Raw genomic sequence first — 13,005 nt, 5'->3', positions numbered from 1 at the left:
AAACATAAACACAAAATGAGGATGAAAATGATTAAATATGAAAGCATTTGCTCTTTGAAACAACATTTTATTTTGTAGTAAAAGACATAAAAATGCATATAACAAAAACATAACTTTTCTTATTTCAACTCAGTCCACCCTCTTGGGATCGCTTGTTGCTTAGTTAATAGATAGCGAGGGCACAGCTCTATATTCAATTTGAATTCGATCTCTGTTGGTGACTAAAGACATAAATCAATTGTACAAGGATGGTTAATAATTAAACGACTGTTTCATAGTATTCTGTAACATTAGATGAAACATCATTTTATCAAATTGGGATCCTGGCAGGGTTGTCTGAACCCTTGTCTGTTTGACAGGTAAGAATCCAAGGGGTTCTAATCCAGGTGTACACACACACAATGTAAAGTGCAAGATGTCTAATACTGCAAGGCACAAACTATCAATAACAAGGATTGTCTTATGGTTTCTAATGTAAAAAAAAATGTAACAAATAACAGAAACATACAAAATATTTTACAGTAACAACACAAGTAAAACCTTGTCTAAACCGTCAACAAATATCTGAAATATTTTTTAACATTTGTTCTGTATAACACATACATAGGAAATTACAGCAGTAATATATACAATACATTCTATTACAAATACATATTTTATGATTGTTGAATTAAATTGTTAAACCAATATGAAACATAAGCTCAAACATAATCCATAATAAATACATGAAATCATCAATAACCAATATGTCATCAACTAAATTCTACAATTAAAAAGTACATAACAATTATTTCTTTGTTTATATGATTTAAAAAAAACAACTTTTTTGGCTCAGCCTTCATTGCACACTTCTTAAAATATTTTGCCATCATGAAAGTAATGCTAAAATGTGTAAAAGACAAAAAAGAATAACAAAAGACAAAAATAAAGGTTTGATCAATGTCATACCCATGCACCCTTTAAAGTCACCTACTTTGTTTTTTAACATGGAAACTGAGAAATGTAAAAGTGTTTATGGTCTAACCTGTTTATCAAAGATTTCAATGCTCAGCAAAGATGTGTTCTATGTTACTATGGGTATCTGATTAATTCAACGTGTGTATTCTTGTGTGTTACAATTGTGATACATTTAAACAGAATGCCTGCAACTGCACCTTAAGTCCTCCAGAAGAAGTTCAACAGAAGAAAAGAACGAACTATGACTGTATTCTTAAATAAATAGAAGATGTCTCTCTTTTCTGATGATCAGTGTGCCCCCTCCATACATCAAATTCTTGTTCATGTCATGTGGGAACTTATCTGTTTACTACCTGTAACATGTTGTTTTATGACGTCATGTAGACACAGAAGCAACATGGCTGTGTTTGTAGTAAATGAGAACATTTGAAAAGACCTTTATATTTTCTATGTGTACAGGGCCAAACAAATGCCACTTTTTCTCAGCTGTTCATTTACTTCCACTTCACCAACTCAATCACTTTCAGGTGGGGAGTGGGACACTGAGCCTGATCAACAGTTCCCACTTGTCATGAATGCAGCACGGTTCCCTTTGACTGTTAGATGATAGGGGGCAAACACCGAGACGGCTCCTGGCTATCTATTCTCTCTGTGCCCACTTCCTCTTGAGGCTTGATGATGATGTGAACGGGCCTTTCTCCACCTGCCTCTTGCTGCTTGGTATCCGTGGAGAGCTTGCCCTCATTCTCACACACCTCCTCCTCCGCGGAGGCCCCGATGGGCCGCAGACGCTCGGCAGGGACCATCTTTGTTCCTGTTCCTAAACCGTCTCTCTGCAGTTTGTCAGTAATGCTGCTCTCTGAGCTGACCTTCTCGGCTGTACCATGGAGACAAAGGACATTAAATGTCAGCCCAAGGTGAATACAAAACAACTCTGTTGTCATGACTGCTCCTATGGCTTCAGTGAATAGTTTCTGAGTGTGAGCAGCACATACCCATTCAACCTGGACCCTACAGATTTTATAGATGTAAGGCAAGTCTTCGCTCTATTTTAGCTGTTTGTATAATTTTTTACATGCTCTATGAGATCTATCATGTCTTAGTAGGGCTGGATGATATGGCCGAAATCTTCTATCCTAATATAGGTAATTTCATATCTTGATAAATATACCGTATATATTTATTACTAACTTAATTTAGCATGTTTTCTGGTAAACAAATAAATAATGTCTATGAGAAATAACCACATGGTAAAGGCTATTATGTTTACTCCTGTGTGAATCAAATAGGAATGAAAAGTTCTCAGTATTTTCTCATTTAGTTAGGAACTTTAGTGCAAAATGAACATAACGTGGAGGATCAGGGTGTAAAGTGATAAACATTTTATACAGTTTTCATGATATACTACTACGTATATCTTCATATTGTCTAGTCCTTGTATGAAGTATGAATGATGAAATGGACTGTACTCTTACCAGTCTTGTTGGCTGCATTGTCTGAGGCCTTCTTCACTGTCGGCCTGGTTCTTGGCCGGATTTTGTTGAAATTTCCCTCCAGGATCCAGTCATGCTGTAACCCCTCATCTGGAGTCATTCGTTTTGTTGGATCCCAACTGGAATCACATTCAGAATAATTATTTAAGTCTGCAAGTGGAGATTGTTAATTGATCTTTAATAAAGTACCACGGAAGCATACTTAATTAAAAAGGCACATGCAGTCCATTACAGATAAATGAAAAGCAGATGTTTAAAGTGGACTTACGTGAGGCAGCGTTTGATAAAGTCTAGGAACAAAGCATCATTCGTTTTCAATACAGCTGACAGCTCCTTGGAGTGGGGTCTCCTCTTCTTACCCTTGCTGTTAGTGATGTTCCTGGGGTTTCCTTTTGAGTCTGCACACAATGATCAAACACAGTACTGATAAATCATCTCTGCGCATTTTCCTATAGAGTATCTTAGTCTACAGTCTACATTGTTTTCTGTGCAACATAAACAATACCCACACAAATAAGATATTAAAAAACTGAAGGTAAATTCAAACTGAAGGTAAATTCTCACCAAAGAACAACCTCCTCCTCGATGCTGACTGAACAAAATCATTTGGAGGCATTCCAAGAACCTGTGAGTCAAAATATCAACACACAATATTAACACACTGAAGCAACTCAACTGCATTCGTTATGCATTTTTATTTGTAAGACTTAAAATAAACTAAGCCCCCACCACAGTGACTTCCTGGTTGATCCAATAAGGAAGTGCCAAAAACTGCAGTTCTCCGAGTGTCCACCAGCAGTAGTTTGCACAATAGAGCAGTTTTTCATTGACCCCAATGTTAAATAGGTTGTTTTTCATAGCATAGTTAATCCCATTTAAGGCCTGGTAGAAAAAAAATATTCTAGTCTGTATGTTTAAGTCATATCTCCATGACAACACTGAGGGGGGTGAATTTTTTTGTGCCAGGCTAGTTTTTATTTTATTGGAGGTTAAAGTTTCTGAATAATTAGGCGAGGCCTCTTGAGTGACAACTAGCCCCTGGCCCTCACTTCTCCTCGCAGGCTAGTTGTCAGGGTCAGCATGCTAACTCCGACCTCTCGACCTGGACCGAGGCCATTCGTGTGGTGGTGTTACTATAGGTGACAAGATGGTTGGATCTTTGATCAACTATACCAACAGATGGTTAAGGAACACACTGTATTAATCATAGATCATAAACGCTGGCTGCCTGCACTTGAGTACCGGAGTCGGTGTGTTTTTCACTAGACTGACATGGGAGTGCCTCTACTCGACTCGCGCAGCCGGTGTAATCTCTGCTAGAGACAGAGCGCCGTGTCAGTCTCTACCCTCTAAAAAATCCTGTCCCTAGAAAAAAAATCTCAACATTGTCTCACACTCCTGTTTATCTAGCAGTGTGTTCTGTTAGCCTAGCTTCCGGGTGGTGGAGCTAATGTGGCTAATCCAGTATACATCAGCCAGACAGATGTATCTCCCTCCCCCCCAACATCACATCAATGCCCTTTTTTGGTAAAAAGAAAATTAGGAGGAGTCCAACAAGATGGTGGCTCCCTGAGGCGAGTACGATTGGATCAATTTGAGAGAACGGAACTCGACGGAGAGGCTACGTCCATTTTTTATTCAGTCTATGAAATAAACTCAATAAATGTGGACACACAATTCTTTCCATGTCATACCTCCATTATGCAGGCTATCTGCTCCACTTCGCTCTCTCCTGGGAAGAGAGGATAGCCTGTGTAGAGTTCAGCAAGGATGCAACCCAGACTCCACATGTCAATGGCCATGCTGTATGGGTGACCCAGGATGACCTCTGGAGAGCGGTAGAAGCGACTCTGGATATACGTGTATACTAAAAAGAAAAGACAGGATAGGGATATAAGATAGAAGTTCCTTGGATCATTTCTTTGAATATCCTGACGTAGTAAGTATTGTTACATATCCTCTCAGTCCTGTTTAATGCTCTTACCCCTTTGTTGTTCATAACAGCTTGATCCAAAGTCAACCACCTTGATGTTGCCGGGGCCTCTCTGAGACAGAAGGATGTTCTCCTGTTCACAAGTAGAAGCAAAAACATTCAAACACTTTTATATGATGTTGCTGCAATACTATGCTGCACCGCAAGATGGAGCAAAATTCACATTATCGTTCAGTTTTTTTTGCAACATTATCAACAGCTGTACAGTGATTCAATGCACTGTGGTGGTCCAGGTTTTGTTGACTTTATTTTAAATTCTGTTGTATATTCTATATGACAAAAATAAACTATTAGGTCAGTACCGGTTTAAGGTCGCAGTGGATTATTTTCTCCCTGTGCAGCATCTGCAGGCACCTGAGAAGAGCATGGGTAAAGCGACGGATGAGAGCGAGGCTGAAGCCCTGGAAGTTGTTTTTCTTGATGAGCTCGTACAAGTTCACTCTGACAAAAGAAACAAAATAGGATGTGTGTTTAGTTCACAATGCTGTTAAAACATTAAAAAAATAAAATAATTTGTTTTTCCTTTACAATACTTTTAGATAATTTTTCTATACATAAAGATATACAAATAATCACTCTGAGAAAGGAAGGCTGCTAAGTGTGATGTCACTCTACACTTTACATTACCCTTAATAAAACAGCCACTGACTGTCAGGCAGATACTTAAATAATCTATGATTGTGCTCACATTCAGAGGGAGACAGAGGCACAGCATGTGTCCCCCTGCTATTTCTTGCTACCCCTAATAAGCATACTCTTCTTTAGCCTGTGTAACTGGAACCTTCACACCAAGAAGCAAGAAAGGGTAAGAGATAGGGCCCCAATGAAGGCCTTAACTAAAGGATTCGGTGACAGTAATGTTAGACAAGGTGGCAGTCCAAGACGTCCTCTAAAGGTCATTCTGCCTGAGTGATACACGGAACGATCTCCCTTCAAATAGATATCAGTGGCAATACACGCTAAAACACAGACGGCTTAAGGTGCACAGGTGATCACTTAACACCTGATTGACTGCGGTCATGATGTGTTAGAATTGATGAATAGAGACAAGTGAGAAGAGCTTTTAATAAGACAGTTCAGTGATCTAATCATGCTGTTATACCTGGGGAAAGGTGGCTAAACTTGAATACCTTTGATTAACAGTAATGTCTGCAGTAATAATAATAATAATAATAACAATAATAATAATAATAATATGATAATGTAAGGCATAATACGTGTGACAGTACTAACCCAAGAAGCTCAAAGGAGATGCAGAGGTGATTTCGGAAGTAAAAGTACTCCTTCATGTGGATGACGTTGTGGAGATTGTCTTTGTCCTTCCTCTTTATCACATCCAGGATCTTCAGCTCAACCAGAGCTTGGTGATGAAACCTACAAATTTACAGGAGGTGTTAGGTAACTGACATCAAAAAATATTACTTGTGATTTCAAGATAATTTATTTATAAATTTTGAGGTATTACGGGGCCAGAACAATAAATAAATGCATGTGTTGGTGATAAAGACTAGGACCCTTTTTTGGATCTGAAAATTTTGGCTGACGATTTTCTCTGATAAAAATGTTTCTCCCAGCACATCGATTCCTGGATATTTTTTTATGTCAACCATACACAATCTTCTCTCCGGTAGAGATAAGATCGGCTAACATAGTGCAGAGTTGTCCTGAGATAGTCCTGTGGTTGTTTTCTGCATTATTGAAGTGGCGATTAAACCCGATTGCTCCTACAGGACTCGGGGCAGACGCTGCCACTGCGATCCTAAGGACAGGTAAGATAACACCACAGGGTGCCTACTTCTATCATTCTAAATCAGGATCTCAACGATTTGGCAGACGCCTAAACTGTAAAGTGATCGCGACCCAGGCATGTTGGAAAAACTCAAAACGAATGGGGCATCAGATCTCAAATGAATGCAAAAATGGACTCTTTGAATGTGACAAACAACTTATTCTTTGCTGGTATCTTGTGAAGAATAGGGGAATTTAAATACAAGAGTAATACGAGATGTAATTTATAAAGATGTTCTGGATTAATAATTTCAAGATCTTTTCCAGCAAAGGTTCAATCAAAGGTGACTTGGACAAAATGAAGTGAAATGAATCACAATGAAATATTCAAGTATATATCACTTGTACCTTTTCTTATTGCGTATCATCTTAATGGCTACGAGTTCATTGGTCTTGTGGTCCAGACATTTCAGGACCTGCCCAAAGGAGCCTTTCCCAATAACTTCAAGCACTTCAAACCTGTAGCCAATGTGGTCATGCAGCACCTGGAAAAGTAAGAGGAAGAGCACCGTGACTATTTGAGCAGACTGTGTGCTGTGTACTACAGTACTAACTCTGCTTTCCTGTAATGTAGTTCAAGCCTGTGACAGTGAAATGAGCCTCAATAGAGACACAAGAGTCGAAACAATCGTCAGTCACTCAGCCTTAAACAGCTCATTCATTACACCGTCTAACACATAACTGCCTGTCAGTCACCTGATTTATACAAGACAGTTCGTCCTGTTGTTGCAGGGTTCGATGACCTCAGTTAGTTTTTGTGTACAGAATTAAACAATGAAGCAGCGCAACAGACTGGCAGGTTCATGTCTGCGGCTGCTGGATTAAGGTCATATGAAGGCATCTGGTCATGTACAGTTCAGCTTAGTCGGCTTGAAAGCACTTTAGGAAAACCAACTTTCTTCAAATTTGCTCTAGATACAGTACAAAATTATAGGGGACATTTAGTCACTTTTATTTTTTGTCACAGCTGGCTTTAGCAACTGTTCAGCAAACTCTTTCTTGGTGCCTTCAAGTGCCTCTAGGAAATGTTAACAACTAAGTCTTGGGAGTTGCAAAACAGCAATTCTTTTTCAGTCAAAAATGTTTATTTTCCATGATATTTGTTTTATAAGTTTTTGTCAGCCTTACGTTTCAACAACAAAGCAGGTAAATGGACCGTTATTTGGCATTCATCAAAAAAATAAAAAAAACACTTGGCATAAGGGACAAGTAAGACTTTCTCTGTGTGTAACTGCTTAACCACACAAAAATAACAAAACAAAAAAAGAAAGACTTGATGTTCATGTGACAGACCACCCATCTTACCCTGACGTAGCTTCCATGCTCATCATCATATCCAGAGTTCTGCGGTGTTCCTTGGGAACCCTCAATCTTCTGAGAGCCCAGACCCAGGAACCAGATCTCTGCGTAGTCCATGATTTCCTCCTGCTCAAACTCTGTCAGCCGGTCCTGGAAGTTCTTCAGTGCCTCTGCAACAAGAGGAGGAGGAGGGTGGGATGAGTCACGATCATATTGATTACACCTCTGCAAAGAGCAGAGGATTGTGAACAGTCGACTTCAATGCTAGCATGCTATTTCTACCGCATCAAAATTATTACTTAGTCACATGCCTGTATTTGGAACACACCCAAAAGATTAAATATGGGAAATAACATCCCTTTAATTCTGGTGTATTATTATCCAGAATTACATACCTATGGGGGACATGGGTAACCTTTGTCCCTCATATGCCCTCTCTTTCTCCAGCTTGTTGCTGAAAATCTTGCTGCTGCGGGAGACAGACACTTTATCCATTGCTGCGCCAAACCGCGTGCTGAACTGCTGGGTGGGCTTCGGCCTCTCATCCTGTACAATAAACACACACAGAGTAAGTACAGTCCCTTTGTATTTATGAGCAAAGTAACGCTACAGTGTGACCTTCAAGAAGTTGAAGCATGTCTCTGAAACTACTAAGCTGTTTCTCAGTTTTAAGTTCTAAAAACTACGGTAGAAAAATACTGATGAACAAATCTTTTTTTTCCCCATCAAAAATATCATGCCAGTGTAGGATATCACAGGCATAAGAGAGTCTCACCGGGTGCGTCTGATAGTTGTTTTGGCCCCCTTTGTTGGCAATTTGGGGCAGGATATTGTCCGACTGCTGGTGTTGGTTTTTGGCATTACTGACCACTACCTGGACCATCGGTGGCTCAAGCTGAGGCAGAGTCCCTACACCAGGGCCAAACTTCTGTAAATGAGAGGGATTGTTTTAATTGTACTGCCCTGAATAAATATGTGCACATTATAAACACCAATAGATACAGTAACATGAAAATACTTTACAGGGACACAAATAAAATAGGGTCAGATGATGGAGGAACAAAAAAATCATTCAGTTAGGCTTTTTCAAACTCTACATGAATAGCAGTGAAGACTTAAGACTTTGATGAAGCAGACTGCAGTCTAGTTGGAAAAAAGAGAACATTCAGGGAAATTAACAAAGACACTGGCCAACTTCTAGAAGCTTTACGGCTTTCAAGATCTTTTTTTCTGTAGGGAATAACCCACTGTGTGTTTCAGTGCAACAGAATAACAACAGCACATCTACACACTACAAAGGTATCTACAGAGAGAGAGTGTGTGTGTGTGTGTGTGTGTGTGTGTGTGTGTGTGTGTGTGTGTGCTATACACTGTATAGCTTACAAGCTTGGTACAGCCCCTTTCCTTTTTTCACGGGTATGTGTCTGTGTAAGGCTGCAGTTCGTCAGTTTTTAGGTGTGTTCTCCGTATATTTCTTTTCACGTGCACTTTGTCTGCGGAGGCTCAGTTGGCCAGGACCCCCAGCAGGTAGCGGCTGGAATTACTGATCAGCTTGAGAGTGGAATGGGGACAAAGCCTGTGAGGGTGGGTTCTGACAGAGTCTGTCTGTGGTGGCTCTGTGGGGGAGGTGAAGAGCAGCAACCTGCTTTTCACTGGCTGCCATCATGCTTACTCCGAGAGCATGATTACATGTGTCACAGCCTTGCAAGGTTCAGCCCTGGCAATGATGGGCAAAATTAGACCTTTGTCCTATGTCAAGTTCTCTGTGAAAAATGAGATATCCCACTGACATGTATCTGTGTCAAGAGGGGCATTATAGAGCATATTTAAGCAATGTTTTCACTCTGCAATTACATTGAGCTGCAAGTTCACTCGAATTTCTGGTGAAAAAAAGAAAAGAAAACAAAGCTATCTTTATATCCTATATGATATCAAGTAACCCTTGGCAACATAAATTATTTCAAATTAATTATTAACAGCATTCCAAGAAACAAATATTCCAACCCACACGGTACGTAGATAGTTCTGATATTTCATCTCACGTGTTAAGAGCTGCTGCAGGATCTGCCAACTTGGTTGTGACGCATAGAGATAGGGCTAAATATAGTTGCACGCACCTGCCACAACAGGCAAAGGAAGTAAACACAGTTACATGCCTGTACATAACTGGGGGGCATGCAGCTTAAATAAGCTGCACTTGTATCAAAAGAAATCAGTGATGCGTTACACCACATTGTTCTTTTCCTTAAATAAAGTCAATATAGATGACCTCAATTGTGAAGATAACAACAGACATGCTTTAGCGAGGCGTTTATTTTCTAAGCAGCTGCTCTGTCAATATTCAAAACAACATGATAAGTCTCTTTAATGCATGCCAAAGCCTTTTATTTCGAGGAAAAGGCATTCTGGTGTAGCTCACGGCATGTGTATTAAAAAACAAAAGAAAAAGAAAATTAGCAATATTACCTCTTAAGCAATGTTTTCAGCTGATGACAAAATAATCAAGCACGCCTCAAGTAACTCAAACGCTAAGGGAAGAGATGCCATTGTCGATACATGTTCTGGGTAAGGGGTCAGCTGCTACAACATCTTGCAGAGGGGAAGTGCTGACCTGTGAGCAGGGTCGGTTTGTTCCAAGGCGGTTGCCTTCTGCTGGGAGTCTGTGAGGTTGAGGGAAGGCCTCAGGTCGTGATGTCTGTGGGAGGAACGAGTGCAATTAATAAAACGTGCTACAAGCTGAGATACATATGCGGTCACATATGTACATTTTTGTGCATGACATCATACCTTATGAGAGATTTAGCAACCCAACACCAAAAGAGATGTACTAAAGCAGTCATAAGCAATAATGAATAATAGTAATAATGCAATTGCTTCTTGTGTTCATGCTGCCTGTATCCTCCAGTGCGTTCAGAAGCACACAGCCTGTGGGCAGCTGAGCAAGATTGCAGCAAGACTAGCAGAAATAATGCACTATGATCTTAAAATAGATTACTTCTGTGAAAAACCCAGCAACAACGGCCCTCACACTACCCAGTGTTCTCTGTGTACCTGCTGGTTTTTGAAGGTGTGTGAACATATGCATAGCCATGTGTCTGGCAGTAGGTGCACACGTGCCTGTGAAATTAAGCAAAAGAGTTCCGGATATTCTAAAAAAAGAAGTACCACACGCATTTGAAAGGATTCAGCACGATTCTCTCCGACACCAAGCCAGCTTACACGTGCCTTATTAATCAGCGCGCAGCTGTGTTGGGTGACACCATATGGGTCAAATAAAGCTTAGCCCCATATGGGGATACGTGCTAAACTCAGTCGGCCAGCCTGGCAGTCAGGGAGGGAGCCAGGCTGGGTGAGGTTTAGTCCACAGGTGCTGGATAGGAAACATCTTCCCAATCATAATCTTATACTTAACCTCTGATTGAGAAGCAAACGCAACCTCAGCTGATAAAGTTGATATAATCCTAAGAGACATGCAAACAATATAAAGCCAAAGAAGGGTATGATACAATAATGTAGGCTAGTGATGCTAAAATCTCAGGAGCACTTTGAGTGACAGCAGGAGCCATGTAGGTCATCGTGGAAGTTGGCTTCTGAAACATCACCTGTAAAGGACTACTGTAAGCCTGACTAATGAGCACTTTGCCACCCAGAGACATAATAACATGTGCCAAGTGCACAGATGTCTATATTTTTCACCTCTGTTATTAAAACATTAAATAATGGCATTTTTAAAATCCAAAACAGCAGGGGTTAAATATGAATCAGTGTCGATATCTGTAACCTAAAATTCCAGTTTGCACAAGAAAGGAAAAAACATAATACTTCAAACACACTAGTGAATATACTTTAATTGCATGATATGCTACATTGTTTCTCTGTAAATAAATCCAGTCTATTTACACTTGGCACAAATGAAACACATATAAAACGTGGCATTTGCTCTGAGTGTGCCAACAAGTTTAAATAAAGTTACATAAATAGATGAATGAAAGTGAAGACACGGAAGCAGAAGTCAGGAGCAGTGCAGACTGTATCAGTGTGACTGGGGCTCTTTTCTAGAGATGGGATCATCACAGCAGGGGTGTGAGAACAGCTTTGGGTCCTCAGGGGTCAGTTGGCCAGAGGGTCAGCAAAGCAATAAAACCAGGAGTAACTGAGGGTAAACATCAACAAGCTGTAACACTGTGCCCACTCACACTATCAGCTGTCAGGCATGCACAGTCATTTTTTTTTAAATGTATTCATGCAGGCTCTTTCCTGCTGGCATCAAATGTGACCAAAGGACAATCACTCATCAATCCATGTGATCAAAATGAGTGGTGGTCATTAGGGTAGTTACAAGTAGTTTGCCAGTGCAAATATTACAGTTTTTCTTACTTTCCGCACTAAAACAGAAAAAAAGGCTGAAATTATTTTTCCAAAAATGGCAAGGGGTTAAATTTACAACAGTTTCCATGTAAGGTGTGAAAAATACACCACAACACATATAGATTTACAGAATCTGTCAGCACAACAAATACTGAAATAAGTAGGCGAAACGACTGAAATAGAAATGGATCATATTTTTCATCATAACTTGGCACCAGGTCAGGAGAAAGGGGGCGGAATACAAAAATAAGCATTTGAGTGTGGAAAAATTGTAGAAGAGAAAATGGGACTAATTCCAAAGTGAGAATACCTACCGATGGAGAGTACAGTAAATGGTAGACTTTTATTTGAGTTTATCATTTTAAAAGGATACCTGAGGAGGGGTTCTCACAAAAATGGATTTAGCCTGGAGGGATGCACCTATCTGAGCAAAACACATTCTTAATCCATGTAAAGTAAAATAAAGGACATCTTTAAATTTACTACAAGAAATGGAGAAACATCAAAATGACATCAACATCATTCTATGGTAGATAAAGTATGGTGATGACAATATTTGCTCTCAAATTGAAAAGATAAGCAGAAAATGCCATTATTAGAAAACCATAGAGACATCCTGATTGACAATCATTGCTTTCAAACAGACTAACTAAAAACCAGAGTACTGCAGTCATACAATGAACCAAGATAGGTGTTTTACCAACCAATCAAATCAAATCACGTGCTAACAAATCATAGCGTCTCACCTTGTTATTTATTTCTGGCAACATGCTGTGTTCTCAGTGTGAACCTTTGCAGCTGCTTGACAATCCAAACACACAGGAGAGATTATGAAATCCAAGAAAGAGTCATTGTATCCAACTTTGTCAATCCAGCCTCAAAACCGAGATGCACTTTCAACAACTTCGTGAAGAGGACTGAACCAACAGTGATGAGTACAATCCCGATGACTGATGAGATCCACTGACCCAAAGCTGCCGTACTCCCGGTTTTACGCGCACATTTGCTGTCGTCAGAGAGGAGATTAGCGAGCTAGACAAGCTGTTGAAGGTCTCTGCGCCTTGACGCGTGTCTGCTAAGACACCGAGGGAGCCACCTGTTCAGGTT

General features: G+C 40.0%; 1 protein-coding gene across 1 annotated transcript; it reads right to left on the bottom strand.

Annotated features, from left to right (window-relative positions):
* Positions 1 to 835: 835 nt before the first annotated feature.
* dyrk4 (dual-specificity tyrosine-(Y)-phosphorylation regulated kinase 4) lies at positions 836 to 12,790 on the bottom strand. The gene is made up of 14 exons (XM_083917069.1): positions 12,645 to 12,790; positions 10,142 to 10,225; positions 8,306 to 8,458; positions 7,926 to 8,076; positions 7,537 to 7,700; positions 6,580 to 6,716; positions 5,677 to 5,817; positions 4,746 to 4,884; positions 4,435 to 4,516; positions 4,145 to 4,317; positions 3,015 to 3,075; positions 2,719 to 2,848; positions 2,433 to 2,569; positions 836 to 1,834 (listed from the first exon to the last, which is right to left on the bottom strand). Exons 1-14 carry the CDS (start codon positions 12,666 to 12,668, stop codon positions 1,557 to 1,559), a joined length of 1,854 nt encoding a protein of 617 aa, XP_083773195.1. The 5' UTR covers positions 12,669 to 12,790; the 3' UTR covers positions 836 to 1,556.
* Positions 12,791 to 13,005: the final 215 nt, after the last annotated feature.

Source organism: Echiichthys vipera, assembly GCF_963691815.1.
Source record: "Echiichthys vipera genome assembly, chromosome: 7".
Taxonomy (NCBI): Eukaryota; Metazoa; Chordata; class Actinopteri; order Perciformes; family Trachinidae; genus Echiichthys; species Echiichthys vipera.
This window is presented reverse-complemented; position numbering and strand designations above follow the sequence as displayed.

Coding starts and splice junctions, on each gene's coding strand:
- dyrk4 (XM_083917069.1), bottom strand. CDS start 12,668: ATGTTGCCAGAAATAAATAACAAG. Junction 10,226..12,644: donor TGCCAGAAATAAATAACAAG/GTGAGACGCTAT, acceptor TTCCTCCCACAG/ACATCACGACCTGAGGCCTT. Junction 6,717..7,536: donor AGCATGGAAGCTACGTCAGG/GTAAGATGGGTG, acceptor TTACTTTTCCAG/GTGCTGCATGACCACATTGG.